Source organism: Pangasianodon hypophthalmus, chromosome 20 (assembly GCF_027358585.1).
Source record: "Pangasianodon hypophthalmus isolate fPanHyp1 chromosome 20, fPanHyp1.pri, whole genome shotgun sequence".
Lineage (NCBI taxonomy): Eukaryota > Metazoa > Chordata > Actinopteri > Siluriformes > Pangasiidae > Pangasianodon > Pangasianodon hypophthalmus.
The window spans coordinates 18009409-18031014 of record NC_069729.1 but is presented as its reverse complement, the minus strand read 5'-3'; the positions used below and the strand labels follow the sequence as shown (position 1 = coordinate 18031014).

The 21606-nt window shown below is 36.3% G+C and overlaps 2 protein-coding genes across 4 annotated transcripts in view; one reads left to right on the top strand and one right to left on the bottom strand.

Annotated features, from left to right (window-relative positions):
• Positions 1–9048, top strand: part of agtrap (angiotensin II receptor-associated protein) — an 11144-nt gene extending 2096 nt beyond the window's left edge. Inside the window, exons 3-5 of one of the 2 annotated variants that reach the window (XM_026932715.3) lie at positions 833–941; positions 1437–1632; positions 7441–9048. In XM_026932715.3, the coding sequence (XP_026788516.1) occupies positions 833–941; positions 1437–1632; positions 7441–7565 (430 nt within the window). In that variant the 3' untranslated portion in view covers positions 7566–9048. Of the gene's footprint in view, positions 1–832; positions 942–1436; positions 1633–3618; positions 4961–7440 lie in introns of those variants that run through there. The other variant, XM_026932716.3, reaches the window with a different exon arrangement.
• A 7316-nt stretch (positions 9049–16364) lies between these two features.
• On the bottom strand, positions 16365–20679 carry rnf207a (ring finger protein 207a). 2 transcript variants are annotated; one of them, XM_034314083.2, is made up of 8 exons: positions 20351–20679; positions 20067–20152; positions 19395–19559; positions 18811–18996; positions 18390–18441; positions 18184–18301; positions 18019–18111; positions 16365–17091 (listed from the first exon to the last, which is right to left on the bottom strand). In XM_034314083.2, the coding sequence occupies exons 3-8, from the start codon at positions 19545–19547 to the stop codon at positions 16932–16934; spliced, it is 762 nt and encodes a 253-aa protein (XP_034169974.1). In that variant the 5' UTR covers positions 19548–19559; positions 20067–20152; positions 20351–20679; the 3' UTR covers positions 16365–16931. The 2 variants fall into 2 exon arrangements, with proteins under 2 accessions (XP_034169974.1, XP_026788645.1); XM_026932844.3 differs by lacking the exon at positions 20067–20152 and having other exon boundaries at positions 20351–20676.
• Positions 20680–21606: the final 927 nt, after the last annotated feature.

The following is a 21606-nucleotide window of genomic DNA, read 5'->3' as shown; positions in this document are numbered from 1 at the left end:
CCTAATGTAAGATTTAGTCCCAGAGAAACTATGACTTTAAAAAAAAAAAAAAAAAAAAAAAAAGCAGACATTCGTTCAGTTTTCACCAAGACTTAAGTATTGGCACCCCTGGCATTGTTATAAGATCTCGATCCAGTGAAAGCCTCCATTGGATAAGCACTTATCAGTGATTAATGAAATAAATTCTACTCCATACATTTTTTGAACTAATTTACAGACTTGTTGTGCACACTTTTCCTAATACGTAGCGGATCAGTTAAGATGGGATTGATGTTCAAATTTTGCTTCCTTTGGGTTTGTACTGGAGCTTCAAGGCTGATGTTGCTAAAAAAAAAAAAATACAGGAAATAATTTTATTAAAATTCTTTTTGTAAATTCTTATTTCACTGCTGTGAAATAATTTTATTTTAAAGTTCGTTTTGTAGCTAAATTGTACAATAGAGCGACATTTTGCTTTTTTTTACTCTGAAACCATGGTTGCTGAAAAATTGCATTTAAACTGGTTTATATCGTTAAACTTTAAATATAGACAAATATTTAATATATACACTTATTCTGCTCATTTGTACTTATATTATATGACTTAGCCAAACACCAAATAGTGCTAATGCTAATTGGTGGTCGTGAGGCCAGATATTTTTTACACTCATCGTATGAGTCTAAAGCAACATTAGGACTATAGACTTGTCTTGGTTAATCAGCTGCATATGAAGCACGTAGATCGTCTGTGCAGATGTGATTACAGTGTTGAGATTTTTGCCAGTGACTTGTTTGCGTGAAACCCCACATTGTGCTGCGCTGCGTTGTGTAATGAGTGTTTGTGCAATGGCAGGGGCTGCATTCTCTGGCTGCCGTCTTCTTACATCTGGGCAAACGGCAGTGTGCTGGCGGTGGGCGTGTGGGCCATGGCACAGAGAGACTCCGTAGATGCTGTACTGATGGTACGTCACCCAAGAAGCTGAAGATTTAAGGTCCTCCAATCAAAATCTAAAAATGTAGCACTCTCAAATATAACTAAAATAAAATTAGTGTTCAAATAAAAAATAACATAAAATGCCTTCTTTCTTTCTTTCTTTCTTTCTTTCTTTCTTTCACTTCTACTTCTCTTTATCCAATCTTTCTTTCACTTTTACCTTTCTTTCTTTCTTTCTTTCTTTCACTTTTACTTCTCTTTATCCAATCTTTCTTTCACTTTTACCTTTCTTTCTTTCTTTCTTTCTTTCTTTCTTTCTTTCTTTCTTTCTTTCACTTTTACTTCTCTTTATCCAATCTTTCTTTCTTTCTTTCTTTCTTTCTTTGACGTTTATCTCCTTTTCTTTCTTTGACTTTTATCTCCCTTTCTTTCTTTCTTTCTTTCTCCTGATAGATATTGTTAGAACATTTAAACGTTGTTGAGAGAACATAATTCAGTTTTTTTTTATTTCTCTGCTCTTCAGTTCCTGATTGGGCTGTTGCTGACGATCGTGATCGACATCGTCCACTTTGCCTTATTTTACTCACTGAACACTGGAGGAAACCTGTTCCGCTTCAGCGCGGGCATGGCCATCCTCAGCCTCATCCTGAAACCCCTCTCCTGCTTCTTCGTCTATCAGATGTACCGTGAGAGGGGTGGAGAATACAACATCAACTTCGGTAAGTGGACGGCCTTGAAGCATGCGTCGTTAGTTAGGCTTTTGTCCAGATGTGTGATCCACCTGCTTTAACATCCAGAGAAAAAATAGAAAAGAGAAAACAGAACTGATCACAAATCCTCATGCTTTATTGCATCTTTTCCACCTCAGTCAAGCAAGAAAACAGATTTTGGTATATTTAGGCATTTTCTCTTTAGATTTCAAGAGGATTTTGGTATGCGCTACTGTAAAATAAAAACATATGGATGTAAATGCCGCTGTTGTTGAGTGAAGTATTACTCAACATGTGGTGTGTTGAGATGCATGTGCTTGTCCTGTGGCGTCTCTTCACTGTCGCTTCCAGCTGTATTTCTGTGACCTACTTTGTCTTCTGGCCTTCCTCAGTTTGCATTAAGACTTTCTAACACTGTGTAGTAGAAGCTAGACGGATTGAGTCAAAGGAGGAGTGTAAGTGAATTAGCGAGACAGTCACAAGACAAATGCCAGGCCCAAAGCTAAAATTCCCCCGAGATAAAGGACATAAATGGGTCTGAAAAATTCCTCCATGGAGTAGATCCAAAGCATTTTCATCATGGAATTATGTAAAGCCTTAAGAAATATAAAGCTGCAAATTGTAGCAATCGATTGCATGTAAGTCTCTTTTAATGTAACACACCTTATTTCACTCAAGTTTTTGCTGACACAGCAGTTTGATATGAAGTATTACACAGCTGCCATGCATCAAATAACACCAAACGCACACGTTGAAGTGGGTAAGTACCTCCTGCTTTTGGTCGTGTTTTGGCTCAGGTCAGTGTTTCCTAATCCTGCTCCTGCAGTACTGCTGGCACTTTTCCCTGTTATAAAAAAAACCCACCTGATTCAGCTCACAGCTTAATGATACACTAACAAGTCAAGTCACATGAGTTAGAGCAGAGAAATGCAACGAGCTGTACAGGACCAGGACTGGGAAACAAGCTACTGTAGAAAACAAATACAAAACTACTACATACAGTGTCGTATGACTAGAAATAATATTACATTTAAAAACATAAGTGGATACAAACTTTTGCAGACCTTCCAACCTTTAGGCTTTTTGCGTAGCAGCTCCACGTTTTAACATCGAAGTACTCTGGTATGAGTATCACTCAAAAATCTGCCAAAAGAACAGTCTTCTTTTTTTACCCCACTATAAAAAGATAAGCAGTTAAGCCAATCAGCATATAAATACGGAATGATTGGCGGTTGTGTAGGTGTTTTTAAGCCCCGCCCCTTTTCTCGCATTTTGGAGTAGTAACCTCTTGTCTTGATTTTCCCGCTTGAAAGAAGTGTCCTCGCTTTCTGTAAAAGTAAATGGAAAATGTTTCGTGTTCATTAATGTGGAATAAAATCAGTGAATGCGTGTTCAACTTAGCTAAAATTAGACAAGCATATAATTAATGTCAATTAACTTTATTTATTAGAAATGGAATTATGGACACCGAAAAGGGTAAAAAATGTGAATATTTTGTTTAGAAAAAAAATTAAACAACTGTGAAAAACATGAAACATTTCATGCTTTTTGCAAGGGAATTATACAAGCGATTTGTAAAAGAATTATATTGAAAATGTAGACTATGTTTTTTTTTACAGCTTACTGAGTTTTTCCTCCCCGTTTCCCAGGACCATAGTCTTTATTTCTCTTCAGGTTTGGCAGGTCTGCTATTGCGCTGTATTCATTTTTGTCAGTAGACTAAGACTGAATCTGAATGAGCTTATCAGAGTTGAAACTACAAGAGCACATCTATTCGTATTTTTCTATATCCATCACTAAATGTACAGGTACAGATATACAGATTCGCATATTTATATAAAAAATGGCCTGTTTTAATGCTCTCTGCTTTTACCTGTCCATTATCAGTCACCTGTCCTCACTGTTTTGTTTTCATGCTTTTCTGCTCTCTCTATTTGTCTGTTTGTCTGTCTGTATACCTGTCTGTCTTGATCTCGGTGTCTCTTTTCCTGTCAGACCTGGAGACGTCAGTGGACAGTCGTTGCACCACAGACAGCGCTGATACCACTTTCCTTGGCCGACGTTACTGAAAGCTTCCTCACTTCCTCTCTTTATCCTTCATTTCTGTGTTTGTGTTTGTGAAGCTGATCAGACGCTTTGTTTCTGTGAGCCATAAATTATTTTATTGTATTTGCCATTTTGTGTGTATGGGTGTGTGTATGTGTGTATATGTGTTTGTAGGAGTGTGTGTATGGGTGTGTGTGGGTGCATGTTTGTTCTGATAAACACAGGGAACAAATCCTGATATGAAAACCAAAGCCTTAAGTGATTCTCACAATTCCATCAGAGCATTCTGTCTAATCTGTGCATTTGTGCATTTCTGCTTAAGCCCCAGGGAATGTGATGTAAAGTATAAAACCTATTTATGGGGGAAAAAAAACAAGATAAAATGTGATAAATTGCTACTCAAGAACTTGCTGTCCAAGTGGGTGTGGTCCTAATATTCTAATGAGCACGTTTGATTGACCTCTGTCTGAGACTCGGACCTACAATAATCAGAGCTACACAATTATAGAATTTTTAAATAAAAACACACAGGCATAGTGTAGGAATATACATTTGGAAACATTCTGACATAAATTAACAGATTTTGGCTAGATTTATGTCTGTTCAAAAACCTTAACTATTGTTGGCTTTAGGCTGCAAAAAAGTGAGAGTTCTATGCTTTCGCCAGTTCATAAAAGCCATGTCTGTCTACAGCAAGGTTTATAAACGAACTTTTCAACTATAAAAGCTATCTTACAATCTCTTACACGTTTTTGCAGCTCCTCATTGAAAGTGAATGGGCAGGAAATATGGGCAAGTCCGTCTTTAGTATGTGCTAATCACGTGTAAGAGCATTTAAAAGGAAATTTTCGAAACCTTTCGAAATTTTGTAAGAATTGAAAGCCAGAGTTTTTTCCATGTTTGTGTACTTTGTATTGAAACAGTAGAATGTGTGCTGCTTAGGTGGAGATGTGTTATTAGTCTTAATTAAGACAGTCAGGCTTGTATATGTATAATAATCACAGCTCAGCTGATGTTAATGGATAGTTATGGAGCAAGTTCAATGCAAATTCCTCATTCAGTATTTTACACCCATTCATTTTCAATCAGGAGTCTGGGAAAAATGCGCAGTGGGAAGGTGAGTGACGGAACCAGATGTGTAGTGCGGTGAAAAAAGTTGAACTGGATTCAGCTTCATGCAAATTAGCAGCCACTGACCAATCAAGAAAAAAAAAACAAGCATGAGAAGTAACAGAATCTCGGTTCTCTTTAATGGATTTCCACAGCTGTGAAAAAAAAAAAAAAAGAACAAGTAGCAGCTAAACTGTGTAGTAAAACTAAAATTCCGTCTAGGTAGCTAAGTAACAGAAATAAAAAACGATATGTATTTGAAATCCAGACTTTCATTGTAGCTGTGTTGCAGCATGTCTCTTTATAAAGAGGCCTACAAATTTAATCATGAAAGCCATCTGACAATCATTTACTCATTTCCTCTCAACACCACAATATCAGACAGTAGATATCTAAATACCATTAGACTGTGTCTGTTTACATACAGTCAGGTCCATAAGTATTTGGACAGTGACACAATTTTGGTCATTTTGCCTCTGTACACCAACGCAATGGATTTGAAATGAAGCAATCAAGATGTGATTGAAATGTAGACCTTCAGCTCAAAAGTAATTGGACACCTGACTGTTTGTAACTAGAGCAAGAAGAAAGCAGGTCAAATGAGGAAAAAAGTATTGCTGTGTTCGCCATAACTCATAAATAGGAAATTAGACCTCGGAATTACGTCATTTTCAACTTTAGAGCTACAAAGTGGGAAGAAACATGGACACCTCCATGGTCATTGTTTGTTAGCAAAAATCTATCAAGCTAACTGTGATGAAATTTATCTCATAAAAACTGTGAAATGTTATAGATTTAACAGAATGTGTCTGTATGTTGATTGATGTAAAGGAAGTTACTAGTATATACGGTATATCTGATTTAGAAATAAGAAGTGCTACTTTGGTTTACTGTTGATGCTGTGAGCAGCCATGTTGGTTTGATGTCGTGAGCTGAACACGGGGTTCAGGAGACCGTCCCGACTTTCCGAGTTGAGGGGGCAGCGGAAATTGAAATGAGTCCTGGAATTCAATATTTACTTAAAAAGTTGCACATGATTTTATAGGTCGAGTGAAGAGTTGGTGGGGGAGCAAGCAATGTCAGATTTTTCATTAGTGAAGCTTTATGAAAGATAAAAACTGCACAATTTTCATTGACAGCATCAAAAAAATGAAATGTTTGCAAATTAAATGTTTGCTATTTATTTATACTTTGTGCACACTTTGACCAAAGCAGTGACTGAATTGCATGTGACCTGCATCTATTTATTATGATGTTTATTTCAATGTTTTTTTTTTTTCTTTTCTTGTTTTAAGTTATTTTTTGGATTTTAAGTTGTATTTTAATAAATCATACTAAAGAAACTGAGTAATCATTCTTTTTCTGACTGTGAATTTATGCATTATGAATTTTGTATATATGAAATAAGTACACATCACATTAGATAAAATTCTTGTTTTTCTGTGGTAGAATTAAAAATTTACAAATTTGTCAATTTTTTTTTTTTTTTTTGGTTTGTTTTGAGCTTGCTAGACGTAAGATTCACCTTTAAAAATGGCATCAAAATTACAGGTTTTTGACTTGTATGTTTTTTGGATTTTGACCGTTTTTATACAAAAATACCAATTGAATGTAAATTGGTATGGAGCATCCAGGATTCCCAGGGAAAAGTAGATGCTTTCAGAGTGTTCAAAACAAATAAAAAAGTTTTTATGTTTTACTCAAATAGCCAGTTTTCTACACTGATGTTAAACACTCGATGCCAAGTGTGCCAAGTTTTATTTTAAAGTTTTATCTAGCTAGTTAGGCTAGGCTAATGTTAGCTTGCTGGCAAGCATTAGTAGCTAATATGAGCTGTTTAATAGGAATTTAGCTATTTCAGTAGAACTTTAGTTGTACTTACCTTGTTATGGTTGATATCTTCTGTTTTGATTTAATTCACGTCATTAATGAGAGCATGGCAGATGACTGTGATTGACTAATTTCAGAAATTGATGACTCTTAAAGTGTCTACTTTTCCCTGTGAATCCTGGATATTTCTATTTTTGATATTTGAATTTTTGCGATTAGTATTTAAGGGTCAAATCTCAAAACTGTAATTTTGAATTGTATGTTTTTAAAAGCAAATCCCTAGCAAGTCCAGTACAAAGACCAAAAAAACTTCGCAAAAATGTTAATTTCTTAAATACTTTTTTTTTTTTTTTTTTTTTTTTTTTTTTTTTTAAAGCTTTGTCAAGGTTTCTAGATGGTTCCTGTCTGATGTGGTTCATTAGAAGGTGATACAGTTACATTTTGCAAATAATCATGCAAATGGCATTCAGAGGATCTTCTGCAGTCTGTCATAAAAAATTTAAAAGCAGCCTACAGCATATGGCCAGTGTATTGCACCAGTAAAACCACTGTAAAAGTCCAAGCTTTCCAGTGGAACAATATGCTGTTTCAACAAGCAGTCTAGTTCCTCTTCCTGAAAGAAATACTAAAGAGGTTTTCATTCATTTTCTGATTGTGTGGACATGAGGAATGTTTTAGTATGTTAGTGATCCTAAAATCCTGGTATCAGTAAATATACACTGTTTGTTTTTAAATGGATTAGGAAGCAGAATTAATCCAAGTTAATTAGTGGAAATGCGTTCTAAAGCCTGCTTGCAGATTAAGATGAGATGTCTTCCATTTTCTCCCCAGGTTTTCCGACAGTGACCCGGAACCGAGACAACTATCAGTCCATCGACCATCAGGACCAATCTGGCAACGCGGCCAAGCCATTTATCCAAGGAGAGGACCAGAAACATGGCGTGCGAGCTTACTGATTTATGCCTTAACTCATTATCCGTTTTTTTAAATGGTCACTACACTGCTGGAAAAGAAGATACTGAAAAGTTACTAAAGTGTAGCATTGCTTGTTACTGCTGGGAGACCCTCAGGGGTCAGTAATCGGTACCTTTATTTTGTATGTTTTGCCTGGGAAAGTGAATGCAGTTGCTTTTAAAATGATTTAAGATTCATCATTAGACCTCAAGGACCTTATTTGGACCTTAAATGAGTTTTCCAAGGTGAAATATATTTACGTTACATGTATAATGGATGTACTTTTGCACATCCCACCCCCTTGACAAGCAATAGTACAGTTTAGTCCTTTTTTCTGGGAGTGTGTGTTGGATTAATTGCAGTTTGTGGAGCAGTGAAGTTGAATGTTATCTGTTACAAGCAATTTAGGTTCATGGCTAAATGTGGCAATGGGTGGCAGGTTAATTTTTTTCTTCACAGCCATGCTGTACCCATTTTCCATCATGTACATCCTTATAGGTTTTTGATACTGTATTGTTGTAAGGTGCTTAACGAAAGAAAAAATGTATATGAGAATTATAGGAATGTACATACTTATAGGTACATGTCTCTACCAGTCGTTCTTCCTTATATAACTGAATGCAGACGAGCATCTGTAGCCTAAATGCAAATATATATCTATAAGTATGTTGGAACAGTAAGGTTTGTGTATGAATGTGGAATGCAGAAGTCATGGTATGATAACCACACAGTATCATATGTTTTTTTTTTTTTTTTAAATCAAATGTAATTGTGTAGGCGGATTGTAATGGGCTACTTGCACTCAGGGCCATGACGTATTTCCGTAGCACTGTGTACATTTGGCAGTACAGCGAGACAGCAACATCTAACTTTGTTTTTTTTTTTTTTTTTTTTCTTTTTTCTTTCAGTCTTACAGTAAGATCATAGCGTTGGGCTAACGTTAGCTTGGGGGTTGGGTTCTATTAATAGGTATTTTCTTACCTCCATAGTAGTAGCCTTTCTCCAGCTTACTAAAAGAAGCTTTGCAAGAGTTTTTACATGTATGATGAATGTCACTGATATTCATTTTCAGACACCGGGTGTAAAATAGCACCGTTGCCATTATAGTGGACGAGCTGGAAGCAAAAGTGCTGTCTTGGTTATAATGCGGTATAAAGTGTTTGTGCAAGTAGCCCATTTTATAGCTGGAAAGATGGATTATAGATGGGATTGAAAAAAAAAATAGAGGATTTGTATTACATCTAAGAAAATTATTTCTACATTTTAATCCTTATATCTACATTTGTTATCCTTTATTTATACCTTCCAAGTTCTTGTTACAAATCTTTTTGATATTGTTAGAAATTTGAACAATTGAGGGCAATGTGGTTGAATTTTGTTACATCTGAAAAAAAAAAATTAGCCCCACCCCTAATTGTCATGTTACCCTTCATAATGCAAAAAGTGTAGAAAAGTTTCGTATTAAAAGTACTGTTATTTGAGTAAGATATATATATATATATATATATATATATATATATATATACATATAATATGTACTTTTTGCATCCCTGCTGCTTTTTCATTCTTTTGGACTGAGATTGTTCCAAAGTTTTGTTGTTGAAAGAAGATGCTGGATAATAATAATAATGATAGCATCACTTTCCTTATGTGTTGTACACTACTATTACTGGTCAAAGGCTTCATATTATTTAGTAACTCTTTAGTAACAAGTTTCCTCTTGTGACAATCCACTTCCTGTTCATTAGTCAAGTGCAATCTCATGGGTCGGTTCCCCATTTTGTAATGTCACAGTGATATGGAGTAAATTATTCTGTCTTTTAATCTTTAATCTGTCCTAAGGTTGTAATCTGTAACCGAGGTTCTGATATTTTTCTCAAGGTCAAATTCAGGTTATGAGGACAGAACAGTTGCACTGAACAAGACAATTTCCACATTATACGGCGCCTGCCATGCAGCCAGCCGTGCGTGACATCCGCGATTGGTCACTTCTTTTTCTGTTTCAGTGCAGTGCTTTCAGAGGTCATGTGCACACTGTGGAGTTTCCACCACCTGATTGCAGGCTGGTGTGATGCAAAATTGGCAGTTTTTGGATTAAAAATCTATTTGCAGTCTGGTATCTGAGAATTAGCTATCTCTTAATTTACCTAAGAGTGTCATTCATCAGCCAAATTCTAGGTGACCACATAATTATTGGCACTTAATTATTCAAGAGAGTGTACAGTAATTACATATAATAATTATTGGCCCTGAACACCATCAGTATTTTTGGGATTGCATAAAAGTGTCTTACCCAGTATTAATATGCTTATGCTTATGCATTTTTGCTCATATCATAAAGGGTGCCAGTAATTCTGAAGTTGGCAGCTTCTCTTAGAAGCTCTAAAAACTTTAATTATATTGGTGTCACTTGTGTAAGAAGAGACCTGGTTATGCCTAAGTGTTACTATGAAATGTATATGTTTTTGTGTCTACCTCCATAACCTCCATCTCACTTCTGTCTTCTCTAAAAGTGCAGCATTGCTATCCTTTCCATGCTGTCTGTTTTAGAATGATACACATGTTTTTGTTCTCATCTCCCATTAGGCTCATTAGCGGTTTCCATAGGAACTATGCAGCCTGTTAAGGAGACAGCAATTTGTTATTTATGCTATATTTCCATGCGGATAATGTTTCAGCACTCGGTGCCCGCAGTGACGATAGACATGGGCTCGATTAGATTGCTGCTAATGAGAAACACAGGAAGGTGATGGTTAGACGGTTGATTATCGAGTTCATGCTTCTGCCTGAGCTGTTATTATTTCCTCTCCATGCCGATAGAGATAATTTATACCGTGTCCTCATTAGCGCTTGATTTGCTGGTCAGATAATCAGGCTCATGTTGAATACTAATTATAATATGGTCGTTTTTTTTTTTTATAGATATTTGTCAGGATTTCAAATGATGCAACGATCAGAAGAACAGTGTGACTTTCTTGGACATCAGCATTTATTTGAACTTGTTAATACTTGCTGCATCCTAAATTTTTTTTAGCTTTTTAATTGGATCTAATGCTGTTACAGTTTGTGTTGCATATAATGTCTCACTAAATTAGCAAGAGCTCATGTATGCTCATGCACATACAAGTCCATCTTCTGTACTAAGCAAAATTTTAATTTCCAGTGTTTCTCTCACTCTCTTTACCTCCACGTGTGAGCACATGGGAGAGGTCTTAATGAACGTGTAGCTGCCTGTTAATGGGTTCTTGCTGCTGAGTAGTTAACGGCTGGTGAAAGCTGAATGCAGGAAGAAAACAGACCAACCTGATTTCATGCAAAAATATCATAAGTAGAACTTACATAATAAGAATTTTACAGAAATTTGAAACATACAATTTGGACGAGGAATCACTGGATGTGTGTCAGGGATACACACTCTGGATGGGACCCCAGTCCATCACAGGGCACCATGAACACACACACATTAACATGGTTATTCATATCTAGTGGGGGGAGGTTTAGTGTAGCCAATCCACCTACTGGCATGTTTTTGGGAGGAAACCAGAGAACTCGGAGAAAACCCGACTGGAAACGGGGAGAACAGGCAGTAACCTGAGCTCAGGATCATGTTCATCCCACCTTCCATGGAGTGTTCCTGGCATAGGCTCCGTATCTACCAAACCCTGACCAGGATAAAGCATGTACTAACAATCAATTAATGAATCAATGAATAAATAGCTTCTGAGACATTATCAGATTATGCGTGATGAATAATGTTGGCATAAATTAGATGGCGACAAAAAGAAAGAACTTCTATAGCACTTCTATAATGGTGCAAGAAAAACAAAAAACATCCAGTGAGCAGCAGTTCTACAGGTGGAAATACTTTGTTGATGAGAGAGGGCAGAGGAGAATGATCAAACTGGTGTGAGCTGACATAGTACCTCAAATAACCACTCTTTGCATCTGCGGTGAGCAGAAAAGCATCTCAGAATGCACAGTATGTAAAATCTTGATACAGTTGGGCAACAACAGAAGAAGACCACACTGGGTTCCAGTCCTGCCATGATTTTATGCCACATGATTGGCTGATTAGATAATTGCATGATCTAAGCAAGTGTACAGGTGTTCCTATTAAAGAGGCCAGTGAGTGTATATCCAGATAATTCACTATACTAATGTTTGTCTATTAGACAAAAAAGGAGAGCGCGAACCTCTACTGCTATATTACATAATATCATCTAGTGAAAGATTTGAAAGATTAAGTGAAGAGAAATTATTATATACTAAGTACTTCAACTTATAACAACATAACTTCAACTTCAAATAATGTTAGTTAAAAACAACAACAACAACAAAAAAAGACTACCAGGATGGGCTTGCAGGACCTGGAGTTAGTAACCTGGAGTTTCCTCTTCATATCTCCAAATGCCTGAAAGAGAGAACACACACACACACACACACACGCACACACAAAAAGTCTGTAGTCCTGCAGCACAAAATCATAAAACGCTTAAAAAATTACGTTGTTAATTATTGAACAAAGCAATAAAGGCATGTGCATACATGTATTAATAAACCAGTTATGAATCTAGGATCTGGATGGGAATATGTAACCTGGCATAAAGTAATTAAGCATTAAAACTGATGACAACTGCAGTATGATCTGCATGATTATAACGCAATTGAATTTCTCTCCTTTCATTATCCGTTATTCATTATTCATCCAGCAGCAGCGGGTTTCACCAGAACAAGTAACGGAAACTGAAATCTATGCAACAGCACAAACCCACAGGTTAAAAAAAAATGTGTCTCAAGATCTAATGTCTTTATTATCTCTGGAGAACTAAAGCATATTTCAGTGTCATAATAATTAAGAAGCCTCCCTTAGGAGAAATAAGGACATGAACATGATTTAATTTTGACAGGTTCTGCAGACAAATATTTTTTAAAAAAAAGCATATCTCATTCATAGAAGGCTACAGAACAATTTGCTTCCCCTTAATGGCTCATTAGAGATTTGGAAGAGAATGAGCTCATATTAGGATGTGAAAGGAAATGATTAGAAAAGGCATAATGCAGCTCTGAGATTTTATTAGAAGCTGGCACAGACGTTATTTCTTTGTAATTTATGCCCAGTCAAACAGTGGAAGAAAATTACCTGCAGATGTATAAGAGATATGATGAGGGGTTAATGAAATGTAGATGAGATACTTCACAAAAATGCATTGCTGCATGTCAGATTTCAGATTTACTGAGTAAACTCTTAGGGGTTTATTGGATAATTAAGGGTTCCTGAAAGGGCTCTGCCTTTTTGACAGCGAGCCTCTTTGTTCCAAAGAGCAAGCAAAGAGTTCAAATTTTTCTAGAAGCGTAGAATAACTCAGACAAGTTATTTGCAATAAAAATAAATGTGATTGTGCTTTGTTATGTGCTGCAACAAATGACATCAGCAAGTGAAAACATTGTAAAATTTATCTACTATTTCCTATTAAAATATTACAATACACCAAATATGTGATTATTAAACCTATTTCTAGTCCTCACGCTTTATTTTCGTATTCTATGCACAGATAATTTAGCTTTTTTCTAGACATACAAATGCATGGAATTAACAAAATTATCTGCCAAAAAAAATGTCTAGAAATAGGTGTAATAATGTAATATTTGCTTTGCTGTAATGTTATAATAGGAAATACTAGATACATACTATATTCAAGATATTTTTACTTGATGTTATTGTTTGCAGTGTGTTTTAATTTGATTTTTTTTTACACATTTTTTTAAAATCAGAATTTCCATTACATTTACATTATGTCTGTTACACAATAATCCATTTTGCATATCTGTGCTGCTGATTCTGACCAAATATATTATATATTATATATATATATATATATATATATATAATTTTACGTTGTTCTCATTACATTCTCAGTGTGATTTCGTCACTGGATAGAGACCATAATCCATATTTTATCTGCTAAAAATCATTCATGGCCACTTCTACAGCAGAGATTTATCTTCTAGCTGACCTACTTTTGCATGTTGCTGCTGTAATATGAATAGATTAGGACAAAGGAATTTAATTATTACAAGCCAGAGTGAAATGTGTTGATCCCAGATTATTAAGCAGATAAAATACTCTAGAAAAGAAGGTTTTCTGAAGATACAGTCACATCCAGAGAATGGCTGCCTACATAATGTGAGCAGGATGTTAGAGGCGGGTGGAGCTGAAAGGGTGAGCTGGATGATGAATGACCATGACGAGAGAGAGCCCTGAGCTGCAGCTCCATCCGACAGTTCAGTTTTTCAGTGGTTTTAATGAGCCTGATCCCCTTGACTTCTGTTTGTAGGAGAATGTGCTCTTGAGGATAGAGATGACCCCGTTACTATAGTGTTGCCTTACACACACTTTCACTCACCGGCCACTTTATTAGGAACAACTGTACTGTACCTGCTCGTTTAAGCAGATCATGCAGATACAGGTTAAGAGTTTCCTAAGATTTTCACACACAACAATCTGAGATGCTTTTCTGCTCTCCACGGTTGTAAAGAGTGGTTTTTGAGTTACTCTAGCCTTTCTGTTAGCTCGAACCAGTCTGGCCATTCTCCTCTGAGCTCTGTCATCGACAAAGCATTTCCACTCGAACAATAAACGCTCACTGGATGTTATATTATAATTTATGTTACCATTTTAATTTCCTATTTTTATTTCCTGTTATGCCACACTTTGTGTGCAACACTTTGCTCAGCACTCGTGTTAAATGTGCTATATAAATAAACTTGACATGACTTGATTTAATTAAAGAGTACAATGTGTCATTCAATAATTGCAATTGTTGGCAAATTGCTGGGAAATGAGAGGAATAAAACACGTCACAATGTGCTGTTATTGGAAAATAATCAAATTCAGGGTGATAAAAGTAACTCAGCTGCGTCACACCAACCCGTCGTTGATTATTTCTCTATAACAGCTCACTCCTAAGAGTTTTATTCCTTACTTAGAACACATTCTTGTTCATTACACACATCTAGGTTCCACAACGCAACACCTGAGTACTCTGAATAACTGGTCAAATACTATACATGATCATAATGTATGAGAAAGAAGATGATGAAAAGTATGTGTGTGTGTGTGTGTGTGTGTGTGAGAGAGAGAGAGAGAGAGATAGAGAGAAAGAGAGAGAGCTCTGTCCTGATTCCTTCCTTTAGATCACAACATGCAGCCTGTGACATGAACTAATATACAGGAGCTGTATAGGAGACAATGAGAAATGGTCTGCTGTTGCTGAACTTGTGAGATTATTGGAGAGGGGGGTTGAGTGTAGCACAGGGAGTTTATAATCCTTCATCGAGTGTCACGTCACCTGCTTCGGGATGATTTATAGGCCGATCGATGCGCTCTCTGCAAACCGGCAGCTCGTTTGCCTCCTGAGTTACTCTGCATAATTGCACATAATGAATCAATAAAAGTTGCTTGTTATGTAAGTAATTCCTTTCCCATATCCTGGAAATCTGATAATGGAGAGCTCCATGTAAAAGATTATGGGTCTGTCTCATAGATGGACTTATTGATATTATGGCTCCTCTTTTTTAATTTGCTTGGTGTCAATATTGTCTATATATATATATATATATATATATATATATATATATATATATATATATATATATATATATATATAGATATATACACAGTCTAAAACTAGCTTAAAGCAGTTTCTGGAAAATGAGCACAATTTTGCTACATGCAATATAAAATACTTTTCAAAAAAAGTCTTTTGTTAAAGGAAAAGTGAAATAATATCCTGGGTGATATAAATTCACATCACTGTGTGTAATGTACACTATATTTCTACAGTCATTTTTTTTGGCCAATAATTTTAGAGTCGATCATATAATACTGTAGTACTTGGTAATGACAGACTTGTGCACTTTATTGTACAAAAATGTCATTTTTTACAGACCTGCTTAATAGCTGGACCGTTATCTATCGCTCCACATCGTACCTGCCCCTTTACTTGTCTACTTTTTAGTTTATGTCCCTGTCTGATGCCATGGTGTGTGCATCTGCTGCGGTGGTGACAGCTCAGCCGTGAGAGTTATAGCCTCTTTACTTTTGGCCATACTCTGAGAGGGTGATGACAGCCATGATCAGGACATGCAGGATTTTATGAGAGTTCTTCTTTTAGGAACCATTCAGCACATACAGTCATACAGATAACTCACTGAAGATATGTCCCTGTATCCCAAAGTAACCTTACCCTTCCTCTTCAGTCACAGAAATAAAACCAAAAAAGTTAGTGCATCTATATATTTCTGTGTTTCAGTGTTTTTTTCCCCCAACATCTCCTTTTTGAGCATAACACACGTGGGTGAGATATGTGTGAGATCTTTAAGATGTCATAAATGAAATGTAGTTGAATAAAAAATTCCTATGCACAGTCCATGTCTAGTGTATCAAGTCATTTGAGTTTCATAACTAGCCACTTAAATTGCTAGTAATAAAATTATCTAAGCTGTCAAGGCAGCATGTTCCTTACATAAAACTCAGTTTAGATAATTTTATTATTTTATTGTGAAATAAAGCACTAAATTAGCTAATCAATCACAATTTATTCAACCTAAAGTTCCTGCTCAAAAAGACACAACAACAAAACTCAAAATTCTAAAGTTTTACTCAAGAAACTTCAACCAAAGTTGAATTCTCATCTAAAACATATCATTTAGAGATATCTGACTCTAAGCATCGATGTTTTACCTTTTTTTTTTTTTTTTTTTTTTTTTTACAAAGTATTATAATAATAAATACTTTTCATGTTCAACATTCTTTATTTTTAAATACACAAAGTACACAAACCAGAATACTCATTTTATACATTTTATCAAACACAATTCAAAATACAGTAAAATACAGAAAGTTTCACTTCATGAGTTCATTCCTTTTTAACTACACATTTAATTCAAAACTCAAGTCAAACAGGAAGAAACATTCACAGTAGTTCATAAATGTAATTGTCATGCAATGTATGAGTGTACTGTAAAATTTACAGTAAATTAACGGCCATTTCAGCTGTCAATAAATATTGTGATTATACAGCAGTTAAAATTTACCAGAGATTTTACATATTTTACTATAATGCTACTGATGTTAAAGCTTTAATTTCTGTAAAATTACAATGCAAAGCCACCGGCAAATAAAATTCATTCTACATTTTACAGTAACTTTCTTGCAGTGTGTCCTTATTTCCTTTCAATCCAAAGTCATCGTAGGAACCATAAATATTTAGTTCATATTATTGCATTTGTTTTGTACTTCAGTCTGGACTGGCTGGACATTAGGGTTATGGTGAAGGTCCTTTACGTTGTTGGCTGAAGGTGTGGTGCTAGAATGGCAGCTCTTTGCGTAGCGTTGTCTCTGAAATATTTCTGTGTTTGCTTTGCCAGTGGTGGTCAGAGTTTTTTGGTGCCTCATGCTGTAAGATTCCAGCTTTCTTATGTCTGTGTGAATCCCGGCTGTAGACTGTGAAAGAGCTCTCATCATTACTGGTGGGAAAGAACCCAAGTAAAATGATCAGTGTTTAGTTTTTAGCATCGGTACTTTTATATGAAGGATTAACTAACTTGTAGCAATACTTATTCTTTAGGTTGTTTTGTACTGTGAGTAAAATGGATTAGATTATTAACAGACATTTGAATTTTGCAATGATTTGTTTTATTACAATAATCGTGCATTGACATTACATTATAAAGCAGATTTCCATCTATGGGATTTTGTGAGAAACATATTTTGCATGTTGTTCATTTTGGAGATTATTAATTAATTGTATCCAGGGTAGCTAAACAAAGAAACATGCAAAAGGAAACATGCAATATGTGCGAAATGATAATGTTTCAAACGCAACGTTCTTCCAAATAAAAGGTAAACTTATGCAACAGCAGTTTTTTTTTCCTGGAAATTATATCATTATGTAAAGTATTTATAACACCAAAAAAAAAAACAAAAACCCAAATTAATATTTTTTTGCTTGCATAACACATAAGATGGAATGAATGGAAATTCAGCTATACTTTCTGGTCTACCAATGCAACAGCCAAATCAATGTAACAATCAAATATTAAGTTAATCCATCAAAATTATAAGCATTTTTAAACAACATCTCCAGACATCTTTCACTGGTCAATGCTGTTTATCAATGCATGGTTTTTCTTCTCTTTTTTCTGTACACTTCATGTTGTATTTATAGAATGGTCATTTTTCTGTAACTATAGACACTGGTAGATGCATCACAAGCTCTGATCACAAATTGTTGGTTTAAGTAAAAAGCTCATCGTGGATGTAAATTTCAAATTATGGATGGAAATAAAATACTAAACCTCAAATCAAACCTTGAATTTTAGTATTTTATGAGAAATCTGGAATCCTGAGAATTCAGTGTAGCATTGTAAACCTTTAGCAGCATATAAGATCACCTCTGCTGTGATTCACTGGTCACTATACTATCTTCATAGATCTTCAGCATGGTCTCAGTGCGGTCATCTTCAGGTTCTTTTGGCTCCTGGAACCTAATAAGAATCCTATATCAGTGATTGATTTCTTACTTTGATTTTAATGATAATGATGGGAATGTCAGCTACCTGGGGTCAAGGCGCTCCTTGACTTTTGCTATAGACAATATGTACGGTCCAATCTGTCGTGCGATAGTCATCAAGTATGAGTTTTCCTGCTTTAGCTGAAGAAGATCATGGAGCTGTGCTGGGATAAGGAAACAAGTATATGCTTCAGAAGCTACATTGAGGAACATCCAGATTTCCAGTAACAGCTGAAAAATGCTTTGACTTACCTTCATAGATCTCTTGCTCATTTGTGCCTCTCTGAAATGGCTCCTCACAGGCCTATGAAAGAACATACACATGTTGACATGTAGTGAAATATTTAGGAAAATTTAATCCAGACTTCTGGTGTTATCTTTTTTTTCACTCATCACTGGGGTACTCTTGTGTTAAATTCCCAAAGAAGGCATGATTATAATATCTTTAGGATTGCACCCAATATTCAGAATGTTTGAAGACCCTCAGATGAGTGGAACTATCTTCAATTTCAAGATTACATATTGTCTCCTTTTTGAGTATTAGACTTTTAAAAATGGCCTGGCTGAGTGAAACCACTAATAGATATTTGCATGGTGAACTTTTCCATGCTATGTTTTTGCTCACTAACAGCAGTAGTAATGGCAACTGCACCATGATATCCTTCAGCCTCACCTCCTCAAACATGGTCCTCAAAGTCTGCATGGCAGAGTACTGTGCTTCAATCTGTTCATCAATGTGCACAGATCTCTCCAGGATCTCCTCTGTGGAGTCCGTGTTGATGAGTGAGTGGTGCTTGGTCAGGTCTCTGTGCAGCTCCTGCATCTGGTCCTTCAGCTTTTGAATCTCTGTCTGTAGAATCTGGTTCAAAAAGGAGGTATAAGTTCATGTGCATTTATCCAACATTGTTCAGAAAGAAAACCCTAACGGGCATGTCAGTGGACAAGACTGCTAGTACACCATATGTACACCAAGCAATAGTAATGTTTTTATGTGACCGCTCCTTAATAATTAGCGGCTCTTCCACAGTCCTGCCCATTATTTTGATGTTGCTTCAGGAATTCACATTCCTAAACAATAATAATAAACAAACCATACTAGCTAAACGGCTAAGTCTAGCACCCTAACAGGTTCTTTCGTTTGTCCTCCTGGAGGAACCTAATAACAGAGACTTTTCCTTTTAGAAAACATTCAAAGTTGCGTTGGTCTTCTGATTAAGGCTATTGCTGTTTGACGTAGGTGGAGAGCAAGTATCTCACCTGATACTTGTGCTCATAGTTGCGACAGTGCTCGGTGAAGGGCGTCTCCTCACCCTCAGCCAATAGGACCTTAGTACAGATGTAGCGGTGTGAAGTGGCTCTACGTCCCAGAGAAGGGACCTGAGGCATGGCACTTAGAGAGAGTGATGACATGGACTGAGAAGGCTGTAGCATGAGAAGAAGACAAGCCAGAGACATGGAGAATGGACATTATGTCAATATATACAGTTCACGCTAAATGTGAACCATTTAATAAGAAAGACTTAGTATGAGATGGAAATCATAGCATGATGGTTCTTTTATTTGTTGCTCCAAGAATCCTGTGAAATAATCTCAAGTACACACATTCTGATGATAAAACGATCAATGCCAGTTCATTCTACAAGAATGTTCTGCATCTTAGCTTCACACTACTATTAAAACTTTGGAAGTATTACAAGAAGGAGTTACGACCAAATGTACTCATGTGAATACCAAATACATACAAGATAATAAAGATAATGCAAAGTAATCTCATTAGTGTGAACCTCAGTACAGGGTTCTCATCTTTTTCTTCTGATAAAATTCCAGAAGTTTAGTCATTTTCCACTCAACTTGACAGACTTTCCTTTGACCTTCCTTAAGATTTGTGTTTAATGACAATGAATTTAGAAACAGGGTCCTCTGTGTTACCTTGACAACAGAATATCCATAACAATAATATCCATACTTTTTCCCCAAAGGTTTCCAGACCTGTGCAAGAATCCTACAAAATGAACCTGTAGAAATATTAACCAGGAAGCTTGAACTTATATAACAACATTGCTAACTTCATTTAAATTGAACACTATGCCAGCATAGAACTATTCACATTGAAAAGCTGCCAATCACATCATGATAACAAACAAGAATCAAGATTAAGGGATATGATTTAAACTATTATCAATTCATTAAAATAAAAACAGAATTGGGATTACCGTAATGATGAAGATCACTGTTTTCTGTTGGCTAAACACACAAATGTTGAGTTCCTTGAGAGTTTCTAGGCAATATGCCGCACACCCGTGTCATGTGTAAGCCTTGGCCACTCCGCCTGACCCATACCAATTTAAGATATCGTCACAGGTGGCAGAACAAACTGGCCTCACATCCCGCCCTCTCTGTACGTTGGCCCTGTGCTCTGAGCTCAATCCTGAAGAGTTCTGTGTAATTCTGTTAAAAATAGTGAGAGAAGCCAGAACGTGCCCTAGGCCTGTGTGTTGCCATGGTCAGGCCGAAAGAGCTGAAAACAGCCAGGGATGATTGATGTGGAAAGTTGCTGACGACACCTGTGTCATCCAATATCCTCAGAGAAAAGGGGGTAAAAGAATTCTGTGTTGTTACGTACAACCCAATCAGTCAACAACTGCATACGTGCTACATGTACACAATACTTCCTGCCGATAGATAGGGTGAAACAAACACTGCAGGTTTCCAGGAATGAGAATGAGAAATCCCAAGGAGAGGTTACTGTTATTGCACAAACATACCGTTATAGCACCTGCCAGAGGCCTTAAAATAGAGCGAGCCCGGTGCTAGACGAGCTTTAGCACTTCACACGTTGCCATTCCACAACACTCCTCTTTGGTATGCAAGTATGCTTAGTTCCACATGCTGACAATGCCAACCAGGCACAAGCAAGAGATTGTAATATTCATACATTACAATGATTATAATCAAAATGCTAGCTCCTATACTCCTATATTTGTTCCGTAATACATCTGGCCAGACCTCAGAGTGCTTCCACCCATGATGACCTATCAAACACTATTTTTGCTTTGAGCTTCTCAGAAATTGATTATAAAAAGTATATATCAGGGAGTGGGAGTCATTACAAAGCATTTAGTCCCTCCTGGCCCTTCTGCCACTTTATTCACAAAGCATTTCAGTGTGCAGAACCTGCTTCCATCATGCTGACCTTGGCCACCAGGAACCAACACCCAGAGCTGATTTAGGTGCAGTGCTGTAATTTTGTTTTTGAATGATCTGTAACACTCTCAGACTCAGGCTCCCTTCATTACACAAGTGATATTATTACCCTAATCCCCCTGGCTCCCCTTCGCTAAAGCTAACATCTAGCACATTATATTACGTAAAATTTACATTAAAGATTGACAGAGCATAATGATTTCTGGGACATTGCTGCTGCCTCCTTGACGTCCTGTATTTTCAACATCTCCTCTGTGAACATTTA